At 48.6% G+C, this 27,789-nt stretch overlaps 11 protein-coding genes across 11 annotated transcripts; 3 read left to right on the top strand and 8 right to left on the bottom strand.

The window, feature by feature from the left end:
- Positions 1-163: 163 nt before the first annotated feature.
- BDW43DRAFT_263406 (putative serine peptidase) lies at positions 164-3,248 on the bottom strand. Its single transcript, XM_032040546.1, has 10 exons — positions 2,359-3,248; positions 2,178-2,295; positions 1,965-2,119; positions 1,777-1,899; positions 1,552-1,724; positions 1,402-1,489; positions 1,239-1,344; positions 1,023-1,182; positions 770-970; positions 164-703 (listed from the first exon to the last, which is right to left on the bottom strand). Exons 1-10 carry the CDS (start codon positions 2,590-2,592, stop codon positions 487-489), a joined length of 1,575 nt encoding a protein of 524 aa, XP_031905117.1. The 5' UTR covers positions 2,593-3,248; the 3' UTR covers positions 164-486.
- Positions 3,249-3,661: 413 nt separating this feature from the next.
- Positions 3,662-5,817, bottom strand: BDW43DRAFT_154853 (uncharacterized protein). Its single transcript, XM_032038522.1, has one exon. The coding sequence runs from the start codon at positions 5,719-5,721 to the stop codon at positions 3,775-3,777; it is 1,947 nt and encodes a 648-aa protein (XP_031905118.1). The 5' UTR covers positions 5,722-5,817; the 3' UTR covers positions 3,662-3,774.
- A 549-nt stretch (positions 5,818-6,366) lies between these two features.
- BDW43DRAFT_306968 (uncharacterized protein) lies at positions 6,367-6,648 on the bottom strand (the record flags this gene model as incomplete). The annotated part of the gene is made up of 2 exons (XM_032046146.1): positions 6,367-6,405; positions 6,463-6,648. The coding sequence occupies 2 exons, from the start codon at positions 6,646-6,648 to the stop codon at positions 6,367-6,369; spliced, it is 225 nt and encodes a 74-aa protein (XP_031905119.1).
- Positions 6,649-6,684: 36 nt separating this feature from the next.
- On the bottom strand, positions 6,685-7,622 carry BDW43DRAFT_306969 (uncharacterized protein; the record flags this gene model as incomplete). The annotated part of the gene is made up of 6 exons (XM_032046147.1): positions 6,685-6,870; positions 6,946-7,053; positions 7,115-7,195; positions 7,245-7,376; positions 7,453-7,481; positions 7,535-7,622. The coding sequence occupies 6 exons, from the start codon at positions 7,620-7,622 to the stop codon at positions 6,685-6,687; spliced, it is 624 nt and encodes a 207-aa protein (XP_031905120.1).
- Positions 7,623-8,207: 585 nt separating this feature from the next.
- On the bottom strand, positions 8,208-9,517 carry BDW43DRAFT_263423 (pyridoxine/pyridoxamine 5'-phosphate oxidase). Its single transcript, XM_032040547.1, has one exon. The coding sequence runs from the start codon at positions 9,383-9,385 to the stop codon at positions 8,714-8,716; it is 672 nt and encodes a 223-aa protein (XP_031905121.1). The 5' UTR covers positions 9,386-9,517; the 3' UTR covers positions 8,208-8,713.
- A 250-nt stretch (positions 9,518-9,767) lies between these two features.
- On the top strand, positions 9,768-10,551 carry BDW43DRAFT_321316 (aegerolysin family protein; the record flags this gene model as incomplete). Its single annotated transcript, XM_032049314.1, has 2 exons — positions 9,768-10,158; positions 10,221-10,551. The coding sequence occupies exons 1-2, from the start codon at positions 10,073-10,075 to the stop codon at positions 10,549-10,551; spliced, it is 417 nt and encodes a 138-aa protein (XP_031905122.1). The 5' UTR covers positions 9,768-10,072.
- Positions 10,552-15,787: 5,236 nt separating this feature from the next.
- BDW43DRAFT_297190 (Fusaric acid resistance protein-like-domain-containing protein) lies at positions 15,788-19,310 on the bottom strand (the record flags this gene model as incomplete). Its single annotated transcript, XM_032044338.1, has 5 exons — positions 15,788-15,999; positions 16,074-17,135; positions 17,191-17,590; positions 17,650-18,788; positions 19,232-19,310. The coding sequence occupies 5 exons, from the start codon at positions 19,308-19,310 to the stop codon at positions 15,788-15,790; spliced, it is 2,892 nt and encodes a 963-aa protein (XP_031905123.1).
- A 779-nt stretch (positions 19,311-20,089) lies between these two features.
- BDW43DRAFT_263430 (uncharacterized protein) lies at positions 20,090-22,752 on the top strand. Its single transcript, XM_032040548.1, has 3 exons — positions 20,090-20,562; positions 20,653-21,976; positions 22,040-22,752. The coding sequence occupies exons 1-3, from the start codon at positions 20,237-20,239 to the stop codon at positions 22,634-22,636; spliced, it is 2,247 nt and encodes a 748-aa protein (XP_031905124.1). The 5' UTR covers positions 20,090-20,236; the 3' UTR covers positions 22,637-22,752.
- A 173-nt stretch (positions 22,753-22,925) lies between these two features.
- Positions 22,926-23,582, bottom strand: BDW43DRAFT_306974 (uncharacterized protein; the record flags this gene model as incomplete). Its single annotated transcript, XM_032046148.1, has 1 exon — positions 22,926-23,582. The coding sequence occupies one exon, from the start codon at positions 23,580-23,582 to the stop codon at positions 22,926-22,928; it is 657 nt and encodes a 218-aa protein (XP_031905125.1).
- A 568-nt stretch (positions 23,583-24,150) lies between these two features.
- BDW43DRAFT_306975 (uncharacterized protein) lies at positions 24,151-24,574 on the bottom strand (the record flags this gene model as incomplete). Its single annotated transcript, XM_032046149.1, has 3 exons — positions 24,151-24,216; positions 24,274-24,468; positions 24,524-24,574. The coding sequence occupies 3 exons, from the start codon at positions 24,572-24,574 to the stop codon at positions 24,151-24,153; spliced, it is 312 nt and encodes a 103-aa protein (XP_031905126.1).
- A 1,697-nt stretch (positions 24,575-26,271) lies between these two features.
- Positions 26,272-27,262, top strand: BDW43DRAFT_306976 (oxidase ustYa family protein; the record flags this gene model as incomplete). Its single annotated transcript, XM_032046150.1, has 4 exons — positions 26,272-26,515; positions 26,582-26,719; positions 26,774-26,965; positions 27,069-27,262. 4 exons carry the CDS (start codon positions 26,272-26,274, stop codon positions 27,260-27,262), a joined length of 768 nt encoding a protein of 255 aa, XP_031905127.1.
- Between the last annotated feature and the right edge of the window lie 527 nt (positions 27,263-27,789).

The following is a 27,789-nucleotide window of genomic DNA, read 5'->3' on the forward strand; positions in this document are numbered from 1 at the left end:
GCGTCCAGAAGAATAAGATCAAGCCTGAAGGTAACTCTAGCATGCGCTACATTTGTAGAATCTTTAATGCTTCTATCTCACAACGAACAAATATGGTTATTAGGACCAAGATCTACCATGGTATACAGCGTCTTTCTAATTGTCACATTGCGATTCATCTTTGGTCCATAGATCTATTCCATTCACCTTTACCGAGAGGCACAATCTCCACTTTCTTTCTTTCTTTCTTTCTTTCTTTCACGCTGGTTTCCCCCTGGAGGTCTAGAATGATCTGTAGTTGAGTGTCATGGGTTGATTTCCCGTTAATTGCGCCAGTGCAACAGTCCAGACCCATCACCCAGCCGTGCTTGGTAAATCCATTTGTTCTCCTTGTACTCTATGTAATTCCCATCAACTGATAGTGTGTGAACATGAATGTATATATGTTACGCATTGGTATTATATACACTTCATCTGACCTCCTCAACCCTTGCCCCAAACAACTTTCTACTTGTAGTACTCATCGACCCATGACTTGATCTGAGCCACTGCGCTGTCGACTACCTGTTTTACCCCGGAATTGGCATAGTAATTCTTCAGATTTAGGTCAGAACAATGGAATGAACCAGGGATGACCAGCACCGGCGCCTCTGCCGTACTCTTCAGCGGACCACCAGGTCGGTAGGTAGATGAGACGCCTGAATCGAGCCAGGGATCGTATTGACTGGGGTTGAATTAGCGAATGGCCTCTTTCTCTCATTATTCAGTTAAATATTAGGTCTAGACTTACCCATTCACCCAGAGTAGATGGGTAGAGTTATTGGTGTCGGACCAGCCACCTGTCCAATCATTGACGGTGTCCGCTGTCTTCCCCTTTGCGCTCCCGTAGGTAAAGCCATTCACTTCGGGGAAGAAGAGCGGGCATTGACGTTGCCAGTATGCCGCATCGACCGTACGTGGAACGATGGTAGGGACACCTTCAGGGGCGCCGCTAGAGATCGAAAAGTAAGTATAGGCTTGGTACAGTGGCAAGGGAGACTTACTCCTGCCACCAGAAGAACGGTTCATTGCACAGAAACCATTGCCACTGGCGGTCCATCGCATTCTTAACGGAGGTATCTGTGAAGAGGGGGCTGGATTTGTCATGGGTGTCGAAGCAGGCAACACTCATTTTGTCCGTCCAGTATCCATAATTTGCACAATCTTGAGGTTTGTTAGAGTACTGCTCTTTGTATCCCCACTTCAGTAGTCATACTTACAACCCGGGAGGATAGTAGATTTGAACCATTTGGCATAGCCGGTCAGAGCCTTTTGCAAGCCCACACCTTCTGGGCCAGGAACAGCCGCTGCACCAGCTTCGACGTTCTGAAGAAGGTCAGCTCAGTCTCATCAAATGCAATTGGAACGGCTGTAGACCCTTACCTCAACGGCATCGCAGAACGCGAAAAATCTGGAGTAGCCAGTAACGAAGGTGTTACTTTGCCACTCCCATGGTCCCAGAGGAAGCACACTGTTGTGTCTAGATCAGCTCTCTGTTTCACCCCTCCTTTCATTCAATGTGTCTATACTCACGCGGCGAAATCATCATAGTGTTCGAGAGCACCAAGCCCGAACAACTCCTTCAGCGCCTGTTGCTGTGTTGCCGATCCATTCTTCCCGACATTATCAACGTGGTTCGCCACGAGCGAGACATCCCGACTACAGTTTGGGGCCATTCCGTGCCGGATAGGATCGAAGTATTGCCACTGCTTCTGTTAGCTATATGGCTCATATCCATTGTGGGTGTTGCGCACTCACGAAGTCATAAATAGCTTGCACAGGCGCACTGGTCGCGTGATATGCCCAGAAGGTGCCTGGAGCGACAGCTTCGGTCCAGGCGGCCAAGGCACCACTGTACGATCCACCGACTAGTACCCACGGCTGAAATCATAGAGTTAGTGACAAGGTGTTCGGTACGCCTTCATGCAGGGGCATCTCTGTCATACGGCATCTTGGGCATTGCTGCTATTGGTAGTGTCAAATTCGAGATTCACATTTTCGGCAAAGTAGGTCAAATCTAAGATAGACTGCTCGAGTGTGAGATGCTGCAATGTCTCCGCTGTCAGCTGGTCATACGGTGAGGATTCGCCCCAGTAACGGTCTGCATCTTGTTCAGCAAACGTCCTTCCTACTCCTTCACAACAACGCGGTCCACTCACGCTCAATCAAAACGACAGCGCCCTGGATTTCCTGTGCGTACAATCCCGTCAAAGTGTTGTTCGTGAGGTAGCCTTCGTATCCATCGGCTGCGGATTCGCCAGGTGTAAATAAAACCACCTATGCCGTCCCGTCAGCAACCGTGACAGAAAGAGGGGCATCGCCCCGATAGAATTAACCCACCGGCGAGCCAGGACCGCCCCAATACTCTGTACTCCACCAGTATCGTTGCGAGAAAACTCCCTTTGAAGCGTCGTGGTGATCTAACAGCTGTTCAAAAGTCGCCTGTCCTCCAACAGCCGACAGCTGCGCCGAGACCGGTCCAGAGACTGGGGGAGGGACCGGCCGAGGAGGTCGGATCGCATGGGTGAGCGAGGCCAATAGTGCCACAGCTCTGGCAGAGGAGGCAAAATGCATCTTGTCGAGCCCTCTAGTCACGATTAGGGGTCGTCAGGTATCAGGAACTCGGCTGCGCGCCGATGCAGCGTGCGAGACATTTATAGCGGCCGCCATATTGTGCTATACTGCGAATAATGAGAGGAAAAGAAAAAACGAAATAAAAAATAAAAAATAGAAAATAGAAATCTGCCGACTTAGCTCCCCGACCACAACCGTAGACAAGGTCTAAACATTGTACCATTCAGTGGTGGTGTCTGTCGCTGTTATCCCGTCGGAGAGCGTCGGGCATAGAACTAATCCGTGTTGGCGTTGGATGTGGTTACAGCAGTGGACACTAGACTAGACCTCGAAAAGGCAGGTCGATTAAATTAGTAAATATACTCAGAGTAAACAAATTAATATCTACCCGGCCACCCCCAATTTCCGCTTATCGCGAGAGCATAAGCAACACTGCTGGTCGTTCTGGCCCCACCAGGACGAGATTAGGCCATATTGGCAACCATATCATCTTTATCTACACTGTTAGGGATTGGGGGGAATTCCCTCGGTCTGCGGGTACTTTCCAGGTCTATGCGACCTTTGATGTAGTATCGACCAAGAGATCAAATGAGCGGTTGACGTCTCGATATGGAATCGCGTGAGCATGCAATGATATTCTCTCCGCTGAATTCCGCGGGGAACAAAGATTGAGCTGTGGGAGGATTAACATCCTATGATCTGTGGACTTTCTTAGTAATTTCAACTTTGTCTGCGATGATTATATCTCCTTGCTAGTTCCATAGTACTATTCTCAAGCTCTATAGCAAGTTCAATCTAAACTGTCTTTCTTCACCTCCCAGATGCGTTATATAAACTACCCGCATTGATAAGAAATATATAATATACTAGCTCAAAATAGAATCCGAGATACACAGTTACGTATCTAGAAATAGATAAAACCCCAAGGAAGCGAGTAGCAGTATGAAAAGAAGTGATCAGTTGGTTAATGCGTTATAATCTGTTCTCCGTAGGTAGTGTTAAGTGTATCCTCGATAGAAGTTCGTTCTTGTTCTAGGGTATCTCGAATCATGAGAGGTTAAGCCTGTTTCGATCATCCAATCCACTAATCTCTTTTTGGCACAAGAAAACTCGGGTCGGAAAAGTGAAAGGCCGCCCGCCCAACAAAGGACAAACAGAACAAACAAAACAAGCCACTCGGCATCATGGGATGAGGTGACGGATCTTGTCGCATAAATCTCGCATTTTGTATGGCTTATGAATGATATCGTCCATACCAGCTTCCTTCATCTCCGCTTGTTGTTCAGCGCGCACATTGGCAGTGACGCCCAGGATGGGCACATGGGCCATGCCGCGTTTTTCCATATCGCGAATGGCACGCGTCGCTGAGGTCCCATCCATCACCGGCATCACCTGATCCATTAGGATGCAGTCGAAAGAACTCTGCTGGATCGCATCTACCGCTTCTCGCCCGTTACCGACCGCGATCACTTGAAACCCCAACGACTCAAGCTTACGTGCCACAATCCGCTGGTTGATTACATTGTCTTCCACCACTAGAATGCGTTGTTCGGAGTCTTCTTTTGGTTGACGTTGCGTTGACCGCGATCGCTCTTCGGTGGACTCTACAATACTGGGACTGTGACGCAACACATCCGTGTGGCCAGCGTCGTATGCAATGCGGGCGGTATGTCTCCAGCCGTGGCCCTTAGACGCGTTGGGGGCCACCTCCTTGACGTGGGTGACCTCGGGACTGGAGGGAATGGAAGGATTGGCGATCTCTCGAGACCCTTCCGTCACCTCGTTGCTGATCGCTTGGACCTGACGGCACAACTCGTCAATTTCCTCCCTCTCCCGCCGGGGCGGCTCGGTCTCGGATACCTCCGCGCTTCGGCGAACGGTGAAGAAGAAGCCGAATGTGCTGCCATGGCCTTCTTTGCTGTTCACCCCGATTTCACCTCCATGAAGATGACAGAGACGTCGACTCACGTTCAACCCTAGCCCGGATCCTCCATAAACAGTCTGAGTTCGCGGAGTCGCTTGATTGAACCGTTCGAAAAGCCGCTTCTGCGCCTCGTCACTAATCCCGATCCCAGTATCTTTGACCGCGACCAGGAGATAAGCCACCTCACCTTTACCCCACTCGGGCCGGTTTGTCGCGTTCAGCTCCAGTGCCGCTTTATCAGAGTCGAAGAAAACGACGTTGGGTGGGTAGGACGTCGGACGTTCTTTGGAAGCGCCCATGTACACGGAGATCTTCTTTTCGTCACCCGACTTGGCGGTGAATTTGATGGCATTGCAGACAATATTCACCACGACCTGGCTCATGCGGTCGAGATCGGCGACAACCCAATCGACGCCACAGTCCGCGTAGGAATGGTCAAGCTTATACTCGAAATCGATGTCATATTTCCGCATCTCGGGTCGAAACATGGTTAACGATGTGGCAAAATGCTCTCGCGGCTGAACGCGCCGCGGCGACAAGGTGAGCATTTCGGCGTCCAACTTGGAAAACGTGAGCACGTCGTCGACGATCTTCTTCTGATGCGCAATGCAGAGACTGATGGTTTCCGCCGCTTGGGTGATGACTCCCAGCGGAATCTCCTTCTGATTCTTGTGCTGCACGGCTTCCAAAATATCTTCCGTGCAATGCAGAATAGCGGACAGGGGATTCCGGACTTCGTGGCTAATCATATCAATGAAGCGTTCTTGTTGTCTCTTGCGCCGCTGCGCCTCCTCTGCGATTTTCTTTTGCGAGATTTCTGCCATCTTCTCTTCGGTGATATCGGTGATGGTGCAATATGAACCTGCTCCGTTGCCAAGATTCAGACCGCGCAGTTCCTCTTCGCCGAATGGGGTGAGCATCAGGAGGCGCCACTGGCATGGCTCATCGCCGGTACGATATTCGATGCGCAGCGCCTTGTTCGCCCCTAGCGCGTCGTAGTATGCCCTAGCCACCCGGTCATAGTCTCCGCGGAAAATAGACGGCGACCAACTGGCGAATCCTTTAGTCGATCGACATGTCATCAGACTCCGGAAACGCCGGTTTAGGAACAGGATCTCGTCTCGTGAGTTGAGGACAGCGGTGCCGATCGGGGAGATATCTGCTAGCTGCTGGGCTGACAGAGTGCCTTGGAACGGAGACGCCATTAACCCGGGGGAATGACCATCGGTAAGATGCCACTATAGGAGCGAGTCGGGCTTTATTACAAGAAGGGAATGGGGTATTAATTGGGGGAATCGCCTCAGTATTATCATTCGGGGATTAATTCCGTCGGATATAATGGCCTGGTTGCCTTTGGCAGAAACCTGCGTTGTTTCCTGAGAGCTGGGTGTTGGGAATATGCAAAGGGGATTAGCCCGACTGACCATGGGCACCAGTAGCGATTTGTTTAGTTTTTTTGTCGCAGTGAGCCATGAAAGTCCCGGCCATTGTCTTGGTCACGAAAACGTGGTTTTGCTTGGGGAATTGCATCGATGCTTCCGCGATGGACTGGCGGATGTCGTGACGTCACTGGACCCGATCCAACCCTAAGCCCTCAATCACTACTCAACATCATTTCTACTTTTTTGGCTCCCACTCGATGCTGCGCAGCTCGTTGCATTACCTCTCACACTGCGGTTCCATTCTTCGCAATTCCGGTATTTAACTTACGTGGCTATAGACAGTTTCGGTTACCACCCCCAGCCTGTGAAGCAAAATTCTCAAATTAGAGTAGAGTCGGAATTCGCTCCTACATCACTATCGTTGGCTTCTGTCATTACCCCGTTTCCCCCCTCCACAATCGTCTACGTCTAAGAGGATACCGCAGATACTGTAGCTTTTGGGGTCGACTATGCCTAGGAATTAGTTCTACCGCACGCGGTCGATGTGACACAAAGAGAGCTCACTTTGATAGGGTCTGTATACTTAGTAGCACCAATCATCCCATCTTCCGTACTCGTAGTTTCCACATTGGCTGTCCCCTTTTCCGCATATCGCTCACTCGTTGCGAGCAACTGTATGAGAACAACCATCACAAGAGCAGCGATGACGAAGCCAAATGTGGCCGAGAAGCCTCTCCCTGAGGGAAACATTGTTGAACTAAAAGTGGCAAGTGTATGGAGCGCGGCTTACTGAAAGAGGGGGTTATGGGTCGGGGGAAAATGACGATCGGAGGCCATGTTGCTACCTGTAGAGAAGTCAACAACAGCAAGATCTGGTGGCGGTTCACTCCAAACCACCGCATATTGAAATCCATTCATACTGCTAACCACGAGCGCTCTCTCCTCGTTGCCATAGACACAGATCACGTTGGCCTAGGTGTAACCGTGACATTAGCATCGGATGGCCTCAAACACGGCCTTTGGCAATAGCAAAATGAGCTCGTGTACGTACAAGATCGCTGTCATAAGTTGCACCCCGCCTGTTAAGAACGCGAACTCCAACTTGGTGCTGGCTGGCCACACCACCAGGTTAGCGTTGGGGATAAAACCGTACGTCTATTGGAGTGATTAGTGGGAAGCCTTGCGTTTTAGTAGCACTCGGCCAGTGGTTGCATACCAATGGGATAATCACCCATGCAAATCGGTTTCCTGTGAAATCCGATAGGAAACCCCTTTGCGCATGCCATAGCATCATCGGCTAGGGAGCTGAGTAGTGGCATACGAAAGCAGTCGAATATGAAGCTTACCAGAACAACGCAGAATGGCGAGATGAGATTGGTGCCGGTGGGAATGATGTTTCGAGCGGAAACGGAAAAGCCCTCGGACTTCAACAACCAGATGGCAAAGTAGCTGCTCGCGCCGCATGACGGCCCATATAACTAGTCGTGTAAGAGTGAAGTAAGCCGTCGAATCTTAACTCATGTTAAGGCAGTAGACTATGAGATAGAAACATACAGCATAGCCTAGCGTAAACGCGTACCACCCTAGAGGATACATCAACGCCAATAGCTTCGAAAAGAAGAGACAGAACACGTACGCCATTTGCTGGTCGCTCGGACAAATGTGGTCCAGGTCAACTTCGTCGGCGGTGCTTTTCCAGACCTTTCTACTCGAGCAAGGGACATCCGAATGTCCTTATCACTGAGGTACTACGCCTTTGTGTTGTGCGGGACATCCGGAAAAAAACCTAGCGTTATGGCACCTACTGGGATCGTCATGCACTGGAGGTAGTCAGCAAAGGCGCCTGCTATGGGAGGAGTAACATACTCCACACACGATGTATAGCCGTTGCCATCCACGAGTCCATGGCTGATATCTAGATTATTATATACCGCTGCACTACCGTATCATAAGCTTTAGGGGGTACTAGGGATAAACGTAGACCGGGGCAAAGCGACTCTCACCAACTACCCACTGAACGCTGATCCTAGGGGTGCCGTCATGTGTAGTCTCTTACTTTAAAGGATAACTTATTTATCTCTGGTTGTCTCTAACCGATCGTCAGATACCTTGCCCTTTATTTCGTGTTTTGTGTTCCTGCGTGAAGCTGGGCCATTCCCTGGATGAGACGTGAACGAGGAGTCCTAACAGATACTACGTACATCGCCATTACTGCTTTTTATACATTGACCAAAGCGTCCGGTCTACACTTGAGTTGTGTTATCTATCATGATGATCGCGACGAAATGGTGTCATATCATGTTTGCGAACTAGTTCGGCTGCAGATCCTGACCCTCCCCAACCGCCGTTGACCATTTCCCTATTATTCTCAAGTCCCCAAACGAGTAGTATCTCACAGGGCGGAGATATGGTGGGGTATTTTCATGCAGCTTGGGAGCCATGATTGCGAAGCCGTGGTCATTGGATGAGGAGACCTGTCTCAACTATACTTGTCGAACATACACCATTTCTGCAGTGACCACGCTCATGCGAGACGGTGAACTTTGCATACAGCCCTAAGCCATTTTCGACAATCAATTCAGACCTGGAGGAGTGAGGATGGAAAGCGTTTAGCAATGACACTACATTCATCCAATTGGCCTCTAGAAAAAGGCCTTGAGCGAACCGAGCCGCGTATATCGCTAGATACTTGCTATCTCAACCCCAAGTTAGCCTTGTGTATGAAGGCACTGCACTGATTATTTCATTGGAATTGCCAACAAAGATGAGGATCTCATCATCATCAATGGTGATCCCAGAGAGACAGATTAACGCATTACGGCCACAGAAGGTCCTTGCGCCAACGGCCATTTTCGGTCTCCAGCGCATACCGCAGCCTATGATGAAGCCGATCATCAGAGCCTTGCCAAAACTCCACCGCTATCGGTGCAACTGCGTACACTCTCCACTTGTGGAAGGCCTGCTCTTGCCCATTGCTTACGGCAGCTTCTGTCTCGGCGATGCGATCAGTAAGCTCCTGACGGTCCTTGAGTACCTGGCTCTGTTTAGATGCCATGGCACTCACTCTCGACTTCAACGGGCGCGCAGCGAAATCCTCCCTGCACTCATCTTCTGGTAGCTGGGTGGCCCTCCCGCGCAAACGAATTTGCCTCCCAACTTGAGGCCAATAGAAGGTTAAAGCGGCATGTCCATTCTTCTCCAGCTGCTGAGCCTTCGGACTATCTCTCTTGACGGCGAAGTGCCAGCCACGATCATCGACATTCTTCAAGATCAGAACCCGGGCATCCGGACAGCCCTGCTCATCCACAGTCGAGATCGTCATGGCATGTGGCTCTCGGACATCGGCCGCGATTGCGTCGTTCAACCATTTCTTGAAAGCATCATGCGGAGTATCGGGCAAATCGTCGAAGTCGACTTCCGCGAAGGGTCCTGCAAGGACCGCGAGGTTGCGGAGCTGGGTTCGAATTGTGTTGTCCATGGCCGCCATGATTTTTTTGAAGCGAGGGTTCACTTGTAGTTGCACTCCGAGAAACTGGCCGTAGATGAGAAAATGTTATCTTGCCTGGTGTTGTAGAGGAAACCGGGACCAGGTCAAAGGAGATGCAAGTGGAGGTTATAGGCATTTGCGCTCTCCAAGAATTGTCAGACATATAGTATTTACATATAGTATTTAAGACTGTGTGTTAACTGATGAGTCATATGCATGCCGGTGAGATCTTTCGCCTCGATTGGGTAACATACGGGGATGAGCCTCGGATATTACTCAAGAGGTTCACCGTGATGATGACTCAGTCGGAAGACACATAGTTAACTATCTCAGTGGCATATGGATTATACGAAGGCAATACGCTAGTTATCTCAAATAAGATGGCTAATTAGCCTCTCGTATCTTTTACGCAGACCCTGAGTCTACAATGAATGGTCTAGACCAAAGTAAGGGCTTCAATTATCACCACAACACCGGTTCTTGCGGGGGTTACCGCAGCCCCGTTCCACGGCTCAACAACCGAAGCTCAAAGTGTCGCGGTCATAACTGCATCATCTCCTTGTTTAAATATCTCCCTATGGACATTGAGCACTCGGCATTGATCAGGATATCCCTCTAACCTCGATTCAACAAGTGATCTGTACACCCATCTCCTGCCAACAGTTCCTGCCACCATATCAAGACAATATGGGTAACTTTGGACAATACGTCGATATCCGCATTGAGGATGGCCTGAAGTATGATATCCGCATCGAAGACGCCCATCTCGACTGGTATGTACACCCTCTCCCCCCGTTTTATTTAGTGTCCCGAAACCCATCTGACGGTAGCCAAGCGGCCAATTCTACCGACAGGGTGATCAAACTGATATCTTGACATCCGACGATGTGGATGATATGATGATTCGTCATAATGGCGGAATAAGAGATGTTTGCTCTTGTGGGGAGCCGGGCGATATGTCTGGAACGCAGGGAACCCTGGACCTATATGACGATGTGAAGGACGACCGAATCTGCACATTGTCATGGAGCGCTCCCATGCAGTCCGGACGGCAGAATATGTTCATCATGCGTAATCGTAACCCGAAATATGCTGTCGATATTGGTGATTGGAGTAAGACTGGTACTATGGGAACGGTTTCGGTGGCCGTTAAAGATCAATCTTGATCTCGATACTCTGAACGCTATTTGGACCTCTGTTATTGTTTTGTAATATTGACCTATGGTGTATACAAAGGGATCAGAAAATTTGAAAATGAAAGTGAAGATATGGACCGGCTCACAAGTCATGAGAAAATGTATCTCAAGAGCCATAGTTAGCTGTCAGAGGCCATGGACTGTCAGATGTCACTGCCTTTTAAAGTATATGAATATGTGCTTGTCCTTGTAAGATCCCACTTTGATTATTATATTAATATTAGTCTATGTGACGCTGTGCAATAAATCAAACCAACCCTCCCCTCCAAATTCCTTGGAAACAAGATGCGCCTCATCCAAGACCCCCTTCATCACCAGCATCAATTCGCCAATCGCCCGTCCCCAAGAACTGAAGACGTGCGATCAATTCTATGCAGAACCGCCGGTAATGCTTGTCACGAACCATGTCGGGAGACAAGGAAATCTCCCCGGAACGGGACCGCCAGAACTCAAACGCTCGGCGGATCAATGGTGTAGGAAGAATCTCCGGCAATGCATCCCCTGTTTTCAGTGCCTGTTCGCACATCCCCAGAGCTGCCATGACCTCGCCGATGCATTGATGATCCAGCAATCCGGTCTGTTGCGCGAGTCGGTGACGAAACTCCGTGGGTAGAATTCCGGACAAGAGTAGTAGCTGGCCAAGATTACGGCTCATGTAATGGTATAGCCGTTTTAGGCGGTCTAGACTCTCGCTATCGGAGCGGAAGCTGGAGAACTTGAAGTGTAGCAGCTCTATAGGGCCATCGAGCATCACTAAACACTAAACCTTCGGTTAGTTGAAGGGAGATTGGCTCTGCTAGTAAGTGCCCATGATCACGCGGGCGTCCACAGCAGAATAACAACAAGGGATGGTGTCCTGACAAGCCTCGGATTCTGTGGGATAGGCTTTTGCAAATGTGTCGGGCGGCTGATGGAGGACGAGGGAACATTTAAACAACAGTGGCCGTTGCAACTCCGGTAAGCACCAAAAGTAGCCGTCTCCAAAAGAGGGTGTATCCAACACCAGGATTGCCGTACTGGCGAATGTGTCCAGACACAGTATGAGCAGGCGTAACGTGCGGGTGTGAAAGTGTACTTACGTATCATCTTAGCTGTATGCCACTACGAGCAGAAAGGTGGCACCACCCATGGTCCCCTCTAAGTAGATTTGGGGGCAAGTACAGTCATAGCCGTCGGATTATCACGAGCAACACTACCATAACTACCGATAATCCATAAGGATTTCCGGGTCCATTTGCGGAACCAATATACCAAGCTAGAAGCCCTAGGACACCTCCCACGGCCGTCCCGACAATTCGTGAGAGGACGGAAAAGGTAAAATCTGCCATATAAAGTAGTCTGGTCTGTGCCATGATCAGCCCCCAGAGACCCTTTTCTCAATATTAGAATCCAGTGGTATGGGGGAATGACACCAGGGATGCCCAATGCGATCGTAACCACAACCATGCACAGAGCGTATAATCCTGCATTGGAGGTAGACCAATGATATATTCCAATCACAGCTCGCACGATGGGTCTGTGGTGCTTAGGACGATATCCATGGCTGATCTGAAGCTTTTCCTGCACAGCGTTGGTCAGCTCTTCTCCCTCAACCGCGTCTTCCTCTGCCATCGACGCCACTGCCGGTGCCCGATTCCTGATGTCTACGCCCTACCAGTCACGCCCTAATCATATTAGTCCAGGTACGAATGCGATTACGACTTGATAATTCACATCCTCTCATTTCCTACTCTACTAATCTCTATATTCCGTAAGACGATCGAGCAAATCATTCCTCGTTAAGCCTCATCCTTTCCTCACGCCCCGCTCCTGCAGGTTTATCCGCCCTCGCCTCAGGATAAATGCAAGGCAACCTTCCCATTGATCTTTAACATGTAGAATGCCTCTTACGAAGACACATAGGGTGTGCTACTCACCTTATTCGAAGTGGCACCTAACGGTTGCTTAATGCCTGCAAAATATGGGTCCAGATCATCTTAACGACGGCAAGAACTTGGGCTGACGGTAAAGTCTCTAGTATCCACTCTGCTGGTACAACGAATCCCTCTTCCAATAGGTATTGTTGAATTCCTTGCGTCTAATACACCTTTCGGGATAATCCCGTTTGGCGCCGTATGGTGGTAACGACCCAGATCATCATTGACTTCTGCCGCTTCATACCCGTCCATATGCGACGACCCCGGCAGCTGGGAATAATAACCTATAAATTTACACAGACTCACAGACAGTGCCTCTGCCAGTGCAGAAGGCCAAGAAGGTGCGATATTTCGTCGTACAAAGGTGCTAGTCATTGCCGGGGCTTGGTAACTGATGTGGCATCTCATCACTGGATTTGTTCTAAGTATTGCTGGATTCTACGTTACAAGAGGCCTTTGTTGGTGGCGGGATACTCGCATGATCAACTTAAAGATTGCTCTCATTAGTTGTTGAGGAACAAACTATGTATAACTCTATACTATCCAATAAAATTTAAACCCTTTGACAAGCTCGTACCTCATTCAATAGGAAATTACGTTTTGGTAATTTTTTTCCATCTCGATACGCATCCGAGATTTATTTACTTCCCCAACCTCCAGCAATCGACAGTCTAATAAACCGTCGGTTTGATCTTGCTCCCCCCGCAAAAGGCGCGGCAGTTGCTCACAGAACGACTTACGTACGTCAGGATGTAGAGGTGAAGCCCCGAATACATTTACAAGCTCGTAGCCCTCATTCTTCTTGTCGACCTGAGATTCATCGTCAGGAGCGGCGGGCAAAAGCCGGGCGATTCTACCCTTTTTCAGCGAGGAGAGCGCGTTAATCCCGATTGTTTACATAGCTAGCAGATTGACAGCATCGTAGGCGTATGGGAGGTCATTACCTATAGATTACTAGATGCGGGCAATGATTTCATAGGATAGCCCATGCCGGTCGACTACGTGGGTTGCGCCGTACGACTTCAGCTCGGTTTCGTTTCCGCTGGCGACTACAATCCGTCGGGAGAAGCCTATTAAAGCGGCGAGTTGGACACCGCATCGACCATAGTTGCTTCCCCTATTTAGGATTAGAATAGTGCTACTGGCGGAGTTGGCCTTTTTAGCTGACACCTTGAGCCGTTGGAGACCCAACGTGCGAGGAGGAGGTTGGTCGGCAGAGACGCAACGTTATCGCCACTAAAGCCCTCAGGAGTCTCACTAGGACCTCTAAACCAGGGCTGATTCTTCCATCTACGTATACATGTATATATCGATAGAGACTAAAGAAACAAGTCCCTTTACGGTTAATTCTTTGCCCAGAAATTGCCTAAAAAAGCTAATTCTACATACGACAGACATAAATATATTATAGTTTCTTATATATAGGGATCAGGTTAACTATTCTGTATCAATAACTAACAGATCTGGTATCTAGGCAAGTAATCAAAGTCTATATATATCAGTAGTGTCAATAATTATAATTAGGTGAAACTCGTATACACTACGCGTAGAGTCTCTGATATTCCTGTAACGAATTATAGATTCCAAGTCTGTTGCCCAGTGCCCCAACTCAGGAATACGATCGCCTTTGTACAATGTCAAAAATCCTAGCCATCCTGAAGTAATAAAATACATCGACAGAAAAAGGAAATGGTAGGGGAAACTGGAGTAAGGGTTCCAGACGGTTTATCAGGCAATGAACATAGCGTTGCGCCCCAGCCCTGCTGTGAAGGTAACCCAAAACAAACCCTCTATTTAATAAGATAATATATAACTTGTCTTAATCTTATACTGTCTTCTATCTTAGTTGTCATCTGTCTTTCTTCTTCTTCTTCTTCTTACAACAAAAGATGTACCGATCTTTGTTGATTATCTCTTTATATTTATCAGTTTTTGCAATAGCTTCTATTCATACTAAGAAAGAAGGCACAGCTGTACCGGATTTACGATGAAACTTGCAGGCACTTTAAAGTGTTCAAACACAGAGCTACACCACAGAGCATCTCAGGACCGAACCTCAATTATGTTGAGGCTCCAAAGGAGATAGCCGTGCAGGGACGGTGTAAAACGCCCTACAACACGTGGCGTTTCACTATACTCCCCATGGATTGATGTATTGGCCAGCGATGCAGTTTCACACCGGGACGGCAACACCTCAACCTGATCCCCCAGAAGTTGTACGCATACTCGTTACCCATTAACCATTATTATAGCGAGGTATAGCATTCACAGACAGTCTAACAACTGAGAACTATAGTGGATATGGGTTGAGGGAGGCTTATTGTCCGCCTTGTTCTTTACAAAAGGGCACCAACCGGCCTGTTAGCCAGTAGGCTGCTAGGCATCCCTCTAGCCCAGAGGATAAGTCACTCGAGGTAGCCTGTCAATGCAATAGGAAACCCCACCCCCCCACCCGCCAGGAGGAATATCTTCTACCGTCAAATTCAGTATACGTAAGTATCCAATGGACCGTTATTAAAACTTTGTCACTACAAAAGGGATATATCGATGGAGTTATAGCAGTAGATCCGAAAACCACTTACTTATCCTGATAGGGTATGACCCATACTATGAACAAGCCGCAGGAGGCAGACGACATCTGAAAGATATAGCTTCCAAACCATGGCAGTGAGCACCTACATCCGCTATCTAGAGCAATGCCCAATCGAGTTCTCTCATTACTCTATGTACAGGCTTGTTTGGAGCCGAAGAATGTTTATATTAGAGATTGGAGTGTTCGGTATATTTGTAGTCTTTCGAGGAGGAAGCCCCATTTGGGTAGCATGTATCACCCAGCTCTGAGAGGATTATAGCTTTGTAGGGTCGAGGTGCATGGATCTTTTGGCGTGCGCGGTTTCAAGTAGTCGTGCTGCATAATGCTCGACTCTCTCTTTCGGGCTTCTGAGCCACTTTATTCACAAATTTATCGATAAACCACAGATATTGTAGCCTCTTGATTCATCTCTCTGTTTTTGGGAATTCAGGCATATTTCCATGAGGCTATACTCGCACAGAACCCTCATAGTTTAGATTTAGTACATGAATCTACAATATAGTGGGTCCAGTAAGACTAGCATCCGCATGCATTATACAAGTCTAATACTAATCTAACATCAAGCAATGGCTATTTATCTTCTATAAATCCTAACTTACACTTTCATTCATGTCCATGGATATTCGGCCGATATCGGCTAATATGTCGGTCATCTCGTTCATTATTTGGTCGTTCACAAGCACTACGGGGCCCCTAATTAGCCAAAGCTCCGTATATTTGCAGTCATCTGCGTCCACCACTTACCATATGCATAAAGCAAGCTATAGCCGTCGTCGAGGATTGACTCCAACATGTCGTCCTCTTCCTGGCGCATGAAGATACTCGCCAGAAGCTGATCTCTTGCGAGCTTTACCTTGCCAACATTGATATGATCTACCGGGCGGGCGGATGTAATCGATGAAGCGATAACTCATGGTTTCATGTCAGCGGAATAGCCCTTGATTAACTGGATGAGAATGGATAGTTAGGGTTTCCAGACTCACGCTGTGGTAGATGGTTGATGTGGGTTGACAACTCGTTCCTCTCCCTTGACGTCCGTTGCAAAATGGATATCTCTCGCTCAGACGGGTGGGCGACACTCAGCAGTTGAAGATCGAAAGCATGGAGAGCATCGACAATCGACCGGGTATGTTGGATGATCCTCGCATAGGCTGCATCGGGAAAGGGGGCGTTCAGCTCAAATTCATAGCGAGCCGATACCCTTAGGGATTCGAGGTCTGACAGAAGGTCTTCCATCTTGAGCTGTTCTTGGGGAGGCATATATAGTGCTGCAGTACCCGGGTGTCTTAATCGTTGCTCCAGTGGACTTAATGCCCATATCCGGGCGAGGCGGAGCCAGACGAGCCTAAGAGTCGTCTTGAGCTTCTTCCGAGCACTGGTAGGCCAGATGCCTCGCGTGATGATGACCCCCCAGATACAACCGGATAGAACCGCGCCCACTCGATGGAGAGTAATCTTGGTAATGTCCAGATCCTCCCTGGTCACTTCATTTGGGCCAGTACCCGCGTCGCGTTGTGAAAGGGAGTATGCATATAGCACGGACAAGTTGTAGGTGAGCATAATAAACCTGCCCAATGGCCCCTGGCCTCTAACCAGACTTATATAGAAGGTCCATGTTGCCATGAAAAACCCGAAAAGAGCAAGTCCAAATGCGTTACTGCCGGTGACGTACCATACTCCGATAGAACACAGGGCACCGATCAACGTCCCCAGGAACCGAGCATATCCCGTAGTATTCGACGCACCGATTGTCATTGAACAAACCAGCATGTAGGAGATGAGGCCCCACTCTCCCTTCCAGTAAAGGTAGAAGGGTCGCGTGAACGATAGAAAAGAGGGCAAGGCGTACAGAACAGCCCCCGTTCCGACCTTGACAGCAAACCTAGTCTCATCTTTGCGAAATAAATTGCAATACCTTAGCGTACAACGGTCAATTCTCTCTCTTAGCGATTGTCTTCTTGATTGAGTTTCGAAGCCAAAGGGCTCGAGCATCTCCATTTCCTCTGGTGCATTCGATTGTATAAGAGGTTGTTGTGAGGTGGGATCTAAGTCTCACATGTAAACTCATGGTTTTAACACTTTGCAGCTTAGGATACTCACCCGTATGCACTGGCTCGCCATCGTGTCCTCTCACACGGCCTTGTCGCCAAAACAAAACCCATTCCCATGATCGCTTCCGGGACAAAGTAGTTGCAGATTGCAAGTCTTCCACGATCGCCAGTAGCCCCTTTAACTGCTCACCGAACTTGAGTAGGGAGTGACTAAAATATGTGCAGATGGCGGAGACCTCATTGAAACATGCATCATCCTTAGCATTGTAAACCCGCAAATTGACTCTATCGCGATGGAGTGATGCGAAGGCTTCCACTTGAGCCTTACGGTAATCTTCGATGGCGTGAATAAGAGTGGTATGAAGACTGGCATCGACGGTTTGCTCGCCTGAGACTAGCCTAGCTGGCAATTCTTTGAGAATAGTCGCTAAGACTAGCACGAGTGAGCGCTGTAGTACATTAGCCTAGAGTGCGCCACGATGAAGGGACAAAGCAGACGGAGCTCTACCATGGAAGGGCCGAGTTGCCTGGTAAAATCGTCGAACATTTCGGTCACCCGAATACTGTCCGGAACTAGGCAATTGTCAATCACCTGAGGTGAGTGCGCGGTCTGTCCGATATCTGAAGCATTCTCTTCCGATAATCGCACGTCCAATAGCAGATGGCCGTCAGCGGGTGGTTGTTCATCTCGACTACGACTACGAGGAGAGGAGATCGGGCTCTCCGCCAGAGAACCTGGATAGTGATTTGCGAACTTCGGGTGTCGGAGAGTTTCCCATCCCAGACGAGCCGAGCTGTGGAGAGCGCCAAGGGTATGAGTGATATCGCGGGCCCAGCGAACAAGTTGCGCCTCAAAGATATACTCCTTCTCCCTTCCCTCTACATAGTGTTCCAGCTTTGTCTCCCGTAGGAACTTCTCCAGTTGTTTATGGGCTTTCTGTAGATCCGCCGAGGCACTAACAAATTCGCGCCCCTGCATATCCTGCTCGGTCCTCTGGATAAAGCTCTCGGTGATCACGGATTGCATAATAGCCGTTGATGCAGCGAGAATGCCCAGGTTGGAGCGCAGTCTCTTGGCGGCGGATACGGGAAGAACAAAAAAGGATACGGTCATTGTCACACCGATCCCCATCAACAACATGGCGAGAACCTGAGAAACTTTCCCCAGAGAGACATCACCCCGTTGTACCGCGCCTTCTTTCGTGAGGACAATGATCGACGTGAGAGATGCAAGTGAGCAGGCAACATTGACCAGCGAGTCGCCCATCTTTTGCTTGGTCCATCCAATGAATCCAAAGCCCACTCCCACAAACAGGATCAGCACCAGGGTATGGCCCAGTTCTATCATCCGTCGCCTTTGGAAGAAAATGGTCACATACATGCTGGTCAATGAGATAAACGCCGCATACAGAAATGAGACCAAGGCGTATACGAGCGCCTTATACATGCTACCTCTTGATCGCGCGGGGTGAAAATATACAGTAATGGTGGCTACAATATGCTTGCCTCCCTGAGACCCCAGCAAAGCCGCGACTGCGGGGACTAGTGTGGCCAGCGACCCAAGTAGGTACGCCAGGCTGCACTTGAACACTCCAATTCCGTCATCGGAGGTGAGAAATTGTCGTGTTTGGTGCCAGAAAGCAGATACTGGACTCTGCGTAGTTATTTGGCCAACCGAGATCGGCTCGTTCAGAAATGGTTCCTGTTCGCCCCCATTGCGGCTCCTTCTTCCGGTCCGGGAGACATCTGGTTGAGTATGCGGGTTTTGTCCTGCATCAGCGAAGGGAAACGATGCCTACGGAAGGGTTTTAGTCACGGGAGGAGATAAAAAAGGCGGGCAAAAAAAGAAAGGAAAGGAAAAGGGAAACATTTGAAAAGACAAAGAGAAGCTGAGGCCAACATAGCAGTACTACTTGACCATCTCCATGTCCGTCTTGGGTAGGAGAAGTGGAATAGATTAGTAAAATAAAGTAAGTCCAAATCTCACCTCGAAGTTCGCGGATGACATCACCGTCTATGGTCTATAGATACAATGTTCGTCCAGGGCTTGAAGTTATGAGGAGGTCGATTCTCAAGTTAATCCGGTGGACTAGCATTTCCAGACCAGAATGAAGTTGTCCTCTCCCTTTGCGAGGCGCTTGCATTTGAGGGAAAGTTTTCCCTCGGCATTCTTTGTGATCAGAAAGAACAAAGAGAAGGGCAGATGTGAAGTGGTTTACCGCTGACTCAGCTCAGATGCAAACCACGCAAACAAGTACCGCGTCCTGTGGACTAGCCTTTCTCTTATTGGTGACATTGATGAACACTGAGTAAAAGCAGTGACTATGGAGTATATAGTTAGTACCTCGGTCGGTTGAGGTTGATGCCAATGTATTGACTTGAATACCCAATCTCCAGAGATGCTACTTCTCTTATTAACAGTGTAGGCACCATACTTTTTGGGATAGGCGGCTATGTGATTGATCAGGGGTGTTCTAAATTGAGAGGGGCAATTTTAGATATCACATATTTTGCAGAGGTTGTGAGGTATCTTTACTAGAAGAAATGCCAGCACTTTGCTATAAACATGACGAGTGAAGGGAGTTCTTTGAATGATGTCTCGTGAACCCATAAAAAAGGATGGTCTATCCGTATTATATATATACGTACATTCGCCTAGTTGTTTTGTTTACAATACAAATGTGCCTGACCACGCTTGCTAGTTTATGAATGGCTATACATACTACATATGATAAAAAAGATTAAACTAGCAATCCAGCAAGAGGCTTTAGGAAAAGTAAGAGAAGTATGCATGATCTACCAGCAAGAGGTTCTCTTCAGAAGACCAAAAGAAGGCAGGGGCTGATGGCTGACTCAGCCAGGGGAGCAAACGGCGCAAACAAGGCAAACAGTAGAAAACAATGTCTCAGCCTGGAGGAAGAAAATAAAAATTAAAAACTTAAAAAAAAAAAGGAAAAAAGGGAAGAGAAGAGAAAAGGGAGACAAATTGATGGAAGCCTGACTCAGGAATTCCACGGTGAAAGCAATGTTGAATCGATAGTGTCTCGCCACGAAATCCCGTCTTACGGTAGGCCATCACTGGTGTTCATTGAGCCATGCAGCTTCGATCATATCTTCTTCTCTTTAGTTGTATCCACATCCACATCCTCGCCTGTCAAGCTGCATGGGTCAGGAAGTTTCGCTGCGGGGCATCTCAAGCGTATGACGGTCCATTCCGCATTGATAGTCTCCGCGGCAAGTTGAACGATAATGTGTTGTCGTTATCCATACTTGGCGTGCACAATGTATCGCAGTTCTCCTGCGACGACCTCAACGTGACTGGATTTGAGGGCCTGCGCTTCCACGTGCTGGGTTATCTGGTGGGCCATTTGGTCTCTTTCAATCACCAATGTCCATTGCCCATAACGGACACCCTTACCCCGTAGGTATTGCCAATTACCCCTTGATATCTTTATGCTCTACAATTTATTTTTCTTTTCCAATGTACTTGTCTACTCACACCGGTTGTCAGCCCCGAGGGCCTGCTGTTCTCGAATTACCAGCTTGTGTACTCTTTCGGCCACACTCACCGGCTCCAAACCCTAGCCACGGAGATTAGTTTCCCGGGGAAGAATGGCGACACGATTGATTGTGCCGCGGTAAAGATTACTCCGGACATTGGCCCAGCTGGTGCGGCGGGTTTCACTTATGTCCCGGCGGCCGTGGTTGCAATAGTTGGCCTTGCTTCTTGGGTGAAACAGCTCACTCAGTTGGGAAGGAAGCCCCTGTTCGAGTATAGTACCAGCTGGAATAGCCAGGGGCCGATCTGGAATATTATCCTCGACGTGGAAAGCTGTTTACAATATCTTCAGTATATCTTCCTGGCCGGGTCGCTGAGCGTGGAATACCCGGGCTTCTATCAACCACTAGTGAGTCAGGTATCCTGGTCCTCTCTTCTATACTGGACGGGTCCGATCACCCATGGCTTTACCTACACGGGCGTAGAAGACGGCATGTATGTCAGTAATGCGTCTTATGGACTAGAGTACATGGCCCAGATGCTCGCGTACCCTCAAATGCCCGATATCATGCTGGACGCCTTTATTAACCTGCTCATCCTGGTCCTTGCACTCATGGTAGTTTTGCCAATCTTCTGGCTGGCACTGCCGACAGTGGGTCAATTAGGTCTATTTATTAAGAAAGCAGTTTGTATGGTCCTTGCCGGTGCTCTGTGGTTTTTCAGCCTGCCGTTGCTGTCTTACATGTCGTACGAGCTAATCCTGATTGGATACCTTCCTAACTACCGTGTCACCCTCGTCGCGCTGGTAATGGTGGTCATTGTCTATTTAAACTACCTGATTGCTCGCCATTTCAGTGGCGAAGTAGGGCGCACGGACAGTGTATCAACGGAAGAGGAAGATTGCCCGACCGTTCTTACAGAGCTCATGCAGAATGTCTCGCATTATCTGCCACGTGCAATACCACTCATTCAAGGAATCATCATAGGTGGGTTGCAGGACTGGGGCTTAGTGCAGCTTCTCGTGCTTGGAGGATGTGAAGTCCTTCTTCTGCTCCATTTAGCGATACAGTTTCACACACGCGTTTTTGTATCCAAGGCTGCCTGGTGCGCGATAGCCCGCCTACTGACGGTCTTGCTCAGCATTGTGTTTGCGTGCTCCTTCAGCGAGCCGTTGAGACAATGGGTTGGCTACTCAATTCTATGCCTTCATGGCGCGGTGGTCATCTTTGTGTTTCTCTTCATTTCCCTTTGGCAGCTATCTCGAACTCTTAGCAGAGCAACTAACGGTGCGCACGGCACGTCGTTGGATCAGAGTAACCCTTTATCCACAGTGCCGGTGAGCAATATCAACAAGTCAATGTTTTCTCTATTATGATGTGGAGCTAACTGAGACTTGTAGGCTGTAGGTCTCGACCGTCTCTGCCCTCGCCGATTTGATGGTGATGGAGTATCTCAGCCATCGAGTAATACAACCAGCGAACGCCATGATAGCCGCCCAGGATCTTCCAGTATATCAGACAGAGGCTTTGAGGACAATAATAATGTAACAGATCATTATTGCTCAGCCCCCGCGACCACGGACCATTACATAACGGATTTCTCTGCCTTCTACAGAGCTCCGCGCCCGCGAGCGAACATCAAGCAAGAGTCCGCCAAGCACAGTCCAGCCCTCGTCGACTCGGCATCGGAAACAAGTGTAGAGTCCTGCGCCGATTCAAATCTCGGACCGTCTCTCCAGGATTCGTTTGACGAGCTTCTGGAAGAACCCAGTAAACCGGGAGTGGACTACTCTGTTAGAGAGTCAGACCTATACTATGGCCGACCCGAAAGCCGATCGACACAACTCACGGCTCCAGGTCAATTGGGAAATTTACAAGAGCCCCAAGCCGACCATCCTACTCCTTCGGGGTGGCTATGGAGAGCCGCAGCGCAGTTACGACCACCACAAAAAAAGGAAAAGGGTTTTCAAGTCATGAGACCCCCACGGCCTGGGTGATATGTGCCTTTTTCCCCGGCCACAGACTTCACTGCTGATATAATAATTATGCCATTGTCTTATTCTGTATTTCCTTATTTGAAGTGAGGGCTATGAACGGTTCAATTTCAAACGATATGATATTTATGGTCAGCTTGTTCCTCGTGCTTTTCTCGACTTTTCCCGCGTGCTGATGGGAAGTGGATAGCTCCAATGAACTTTCTAATGTAGCCAATGTAAAATACACAAAGTCGTGAGCGGATGTCAAGCGAGAGTGGGATCCAATCGCAAATATGTATATGTGCTATCATTATTCTCGTCTGCCCCTTGCCCCTGCAACCACTTGACACTTGGGAAATTTCATCCGAATCACAGTATCAACACTATCGAATGCTAGGTTCATGGCAAGCATATGTTCACAGTGCTCTGTATGGCCATAATCCGCTATATATGTGTCGATAACCCCCCTCTCAATGCCACGGTGCATCTTGCGCCATTGATACGTACAATGGAAGAAGTGATACTCATGTGTGACAAATAGCTCCGTAATATCTCCCTGGAGTACTTCCTCGCTAGACACTGAATCCAGGCCTTCTCGGTCTCTCGACCAGGTCCAATTTCGCAGCTGTAGAAACTGGTTGACCAGTTCTTCGTCGTAACATGCTGATGGGAGCCATGAGAAACTCATTGCATCAAACAAGCAATGCTGATCTCGGGCTTCCGTAGGAGTGGTACCGCAGTCACCGAAAATATTAGAGGGGTTCCCGGAGTTTGGGTGGATGGGGCTCCGGATGTCATTATTGAGGACGGCAATGAGACGTATGGTTGCGAAGGTCATGACTGATAGGACCAAAGATACCAGGACCATAGTTAACACTTGCTTCTTGCATTGGCGTTGTCTCTGGACATCGTTCGGTCGGGTTATCTCCTCAGATCCGTTTAATTTCTTGGTGCAGTCGTAATCCATATTATGCTAGAGCTATTGCGTTTTGCACGGTGTATGCTGGCAAAGATAGGAGCGAAAGACTGATGCATGAGGGCGGCCTGCGCTATAAATAGTGAGGGATACCGCACTAATGCCACGTTGGCCCTCGTCAATGATCTATGCCGGGGAAGGCAATACGGCCTACAAGATTTTCTTATCGCTGCTGTTACCTTTTTCTCGAAAAGTTCTTATGGTAGAAGGAAAATGATCAAAGTAAGGGTCTATAGCCTCCCACTATGAGATATGTGCAGAGAAGCTCTTTAGATTTACTACTCTGGAAATATTACTTTCACCATAAGCGGTATTTGTATCCTACGGATGATGTGGATAACGATAATATGGAGAATGCAACATCTAGTTATCAGACCATCCCCAATTCACTTATATACGGAACAACATGATTGTATGAGGATTCTCTACCCACTGAGAGCTTGAAGAACAAGGTGCTGTTCACAATGCTAGCTTTGTATGCCGTTCCCACTGTTGGCTGGGATTTTAGCACACCCAACAAGCACTAACTTCTCCAATTGCGATGATGTCTAACTGCAGACTAGAAATTGCGTTTGATATAGCAGCCAGCGTCGGCACCACCCCCACAAATATTCATAGGATCAACCTAAGTATCGTTATTAGCGCAACGGCCTGAAAGCATCTCGAGGATTCACTTCCTTACGTTGTTCGAATCCTCTGTCTCGACAGCACGCTTGATGTAGCATCCGCTATCGGTGGGACTCCTACAATCCCTGACCCCCAAACCACGCTTGATATAGCAGCCGCTGTCGGTAGGACTCCTACAATCCCTAATCACAGCACGCTTGATGTAGCAGCCAGCGTCAGCACCACCCCCGCAAATGTTCGTAAGATCAACCTAGGTATCGTTATTAGCACAACATCTTAACTATATCTTGAGGTAGGTTCCCTACGTCATTTGAATCCGCCGCGGGGAATGCACTGGCGACGGAAAGAACAGCCATTCCGAGACTAGCAATAACTTGAATAACCTTCATAGCTATGGCTGTCGAACGTTTGGATGTTGCCTTTGTGAGCTTTTTGAGGGTGATTGGGAATTGATAATAACGGGAGGAGTCAGTGAGGGTGGAGTGATGTTCTTATACTCTACCGGCCATCCTCACCACCCGAGAAATCGATTATTTGACCGTTAATAACCCCTGACGCGTATGTCTTTTGCTACACAGTACCAGCATCTTCAAATCGGGGATGATGTTTCTCAGTCGTGTGGCCGTTAGCGGGGTCGTGAAGGATCTGAACCCCGTCGGATAACTTCAAGATAGTCACTCGACTCCAAATGGTGGATGTAACCTGACTAACAAGATTGGTATAGGATGGCTCTAAAAGGACGACGAAGGATTCATAGCGGACGGCGGCACTGAGCATATTGCAAGAATCCTCATCCCGGTGCTGATATCGGACATAAACATACACCGAGAAATGACTTCCACCCGCATTCCCGTAACTGATTTATTATAGAGAGTGATCAACGCACCAGGATTCATGCTGATGACGTCTAATCACCTTATAGCTGTTAATCAATATTATGTTGTTCCTGGTCAGCATAGGTTGGCTTCTTGGCCAGGGTATTTTCAAGTGTGTAGACAATCGTTCCCCAAATTTGCTGATACTCGACCGATAGAACTCTAGTATTGGTCCAACTATAATAAGGCATATTGCGCAAATATTTACTCAATGGATGGAAACAGCGATCCTCCACGTGGAAACTATATTAGAGTGGTTTTTTAGAGTGGTTAGGACACTAGCATAAAGCACACTCCTCAGCACTGACGGCTAAGCTCGGGTCCTCGGCATCCTAAATATGAAGCGAGAGGCTATGAATCCAAGAATTATGCCGCAGTTGCTAGCAGCTTCTCGTCTTGTCGTGCGGATGCGGAGGTCTGCGGTCTACTGCACGGTGCCCGATGTAACCTTAATAATTCAATTGGGATCTTTCTTTCTTGCCTGACGGGGCGAGGAGTCGTCCAAGCGAATTTGACAATACCCAAACGGCATTCCACCTCCATGAGAGGAGAGACACTAGCAATAGAACGCAACATTGGAGAGATATGAGATATGCACCATGATCAAGATCGACGGGAAGCCACTGTCTTTGGACATATGCCGTTGTTGGACAGAGAAACGCTCTATGCGCTCCATATCTGTCTCAATCCCTGAGGAAGTGCTTGCAGAAATAAAGTCGCGCTCCATTGGTCAGATAACAGGTTGAAGGATTCGACGAAAGATATGAAGCCCTCCTGTACCCCGCATCCTTGCCTTGGCGTAAGACCTAATCTTCTGTCTCCAAAAGTTAACACTGGCTTATTATTCTTTGGAGAACATGATGTAGCTATCATGAAAAAGTCTCGGGAGCCACCACCCATTCTTGAGTTGGGATGATGTGTTGGGAGAGGGTCTACCGTTAGTAGAACCCAATTGGGGATCGCAGGATCCGTTGAGAGTGCGCCTCGGATATAGCCCGGAGTTCGTTAGGAGCCTTCATTCTCGGACTTGTCTCTTAAGCCATTCCTTCCTGTTTAACAGAAGTGGATTTGATACCTAAGCGATCACCTCAGAAAAGAAGGCCTCGTGGGAGTTCCCCGAGGTAATTTTGGATATCGAGGAGACCTGCCTCTAGAAACATTGCCGTGTTTTAGCAATCATGCTGCTTTCGTCCAAGTGGATATCACGGGGGTGGAGCAAGGAAGATGAACTAGGAGACTTGCCTGAGGCATTGCTCTCAGGTGAAAGAGATGAAGAACCCCCGAAGCCTCAACGGCGGTCCTTCTCATACAAACTTCCGCTGGTGTGCATAATATGCATTCTATTCAGCAATGTCATCATTTATCTTGTAATGCATAAAGCCCTTGAGGAGGCGAAACGATGTCTTCTACCTCTGGAGTTTGGTGCGTTATGTTCCACATTTTACACGATAAAATCGACAGGAATGTAGACGCTGATCTGTAACATAGAGGGTGCCGCTGGAGCCATTGAATACCAGACCGTCGTTCTGCAGCCCAGCGGGTTTGGGGATGATGGTGCTTCAATGACTCCGTTTGAGGGTCCTCCTAGCCCAGAGATCGATGCCCTGTGGCACAACCTTTCATCTGGTATCTCCACTCATGTTGATGGAATGTCATCTTCCCGCCGCTGACACTATTCAGTCGGAATATATGAAATAACCCTAGAAGAAAACAGTCGCCTTCTCTGGCCGACAGACGAAACACCGGGCACGGACGGGCAATATTACATCCAGATCGAAGTCTTTCACCAGCTTCATTGCCTGAATTTTTTGCGGCAGCAGATTTATCATGTCCTCGACCACGACTTTCCAGAGTCCCATGACAAACATGTCCGTATGTGATCTTCTGCCCAACTGCTGACAGCAACAACTGTTGTGCTCTGGTTTACACTCACACTGGAAGTGCTTCAGTGGCTAATATTTGCGAACACCACCAGGTCACTGCATCGACTATCTTCGCCAAGTGCTAATGTGCCACGGGGACGTCCACCCAATCACCATGTACCGGAAACAGGGGATCCATCGCAACTTCTGGCCTAACTTCACCATCCCCCATACCTGTCGGAATTGGGACCGCCTGACTGATTGGGCAGCCAAAAGGAATACGACTGGGTATACAATAGAGTCCTAAGAGCGACGTCTGCTGAGGGAGCGAGGGAGGGAGGGTCAGCGTACGTATCCACGAGTAAATCTCTGTATACTATTAGCCGAAATATCTATTATTGACGCTGTCAAGAATCCGGCGTGTCTCGTAGGAGCCGTTGTGTGGTAGCGCAACGGCCAATGTTGGCGTCCACGTATAAAAAAGGGACAGTTGGCAGAGGTTCATGTTTTAGAGGCTCTGAATTTGAATAGTCGATACCCTTGGGTTAAAAGGAACGGCCCAGTGGCAAAGTTATGAACCGCAAGAGGACGAAGAGAAGAAATAATGACACGGTCGCTCTACAACCTGAACCGGGGCAATTTTTTGTCGCGATGTTTCCCGAGTCTGTCCTTTTCGAAGCCGTGACTCGTAGGAAGTAGAGGGACCTACTCGTTGATAATCGTCTGGAATGGAAATACCCACTCGATATGGAAAATTGTGTATCCTATTATATCGGCTATGCTACTCCTGAACTTTCTTTCAGCCTTGCGTAAGGGCGTTTGGTGGACTCGTTG

Source organism: Aspergillus alliaceus (genome assembly GCF_009176365.1).
Source record: "Aspergillus alliaceus strain CBS 536.65 unplaced genomic scaffold BDW43scaffold_4, whole genome shotgun sequence".
NCBI lineage: Eukaryota > Fungi > Ascomycota > Eurotiomycetes > Eurotiales > Aspergillaceae > Aspergillus > Aspergillus alliaceus.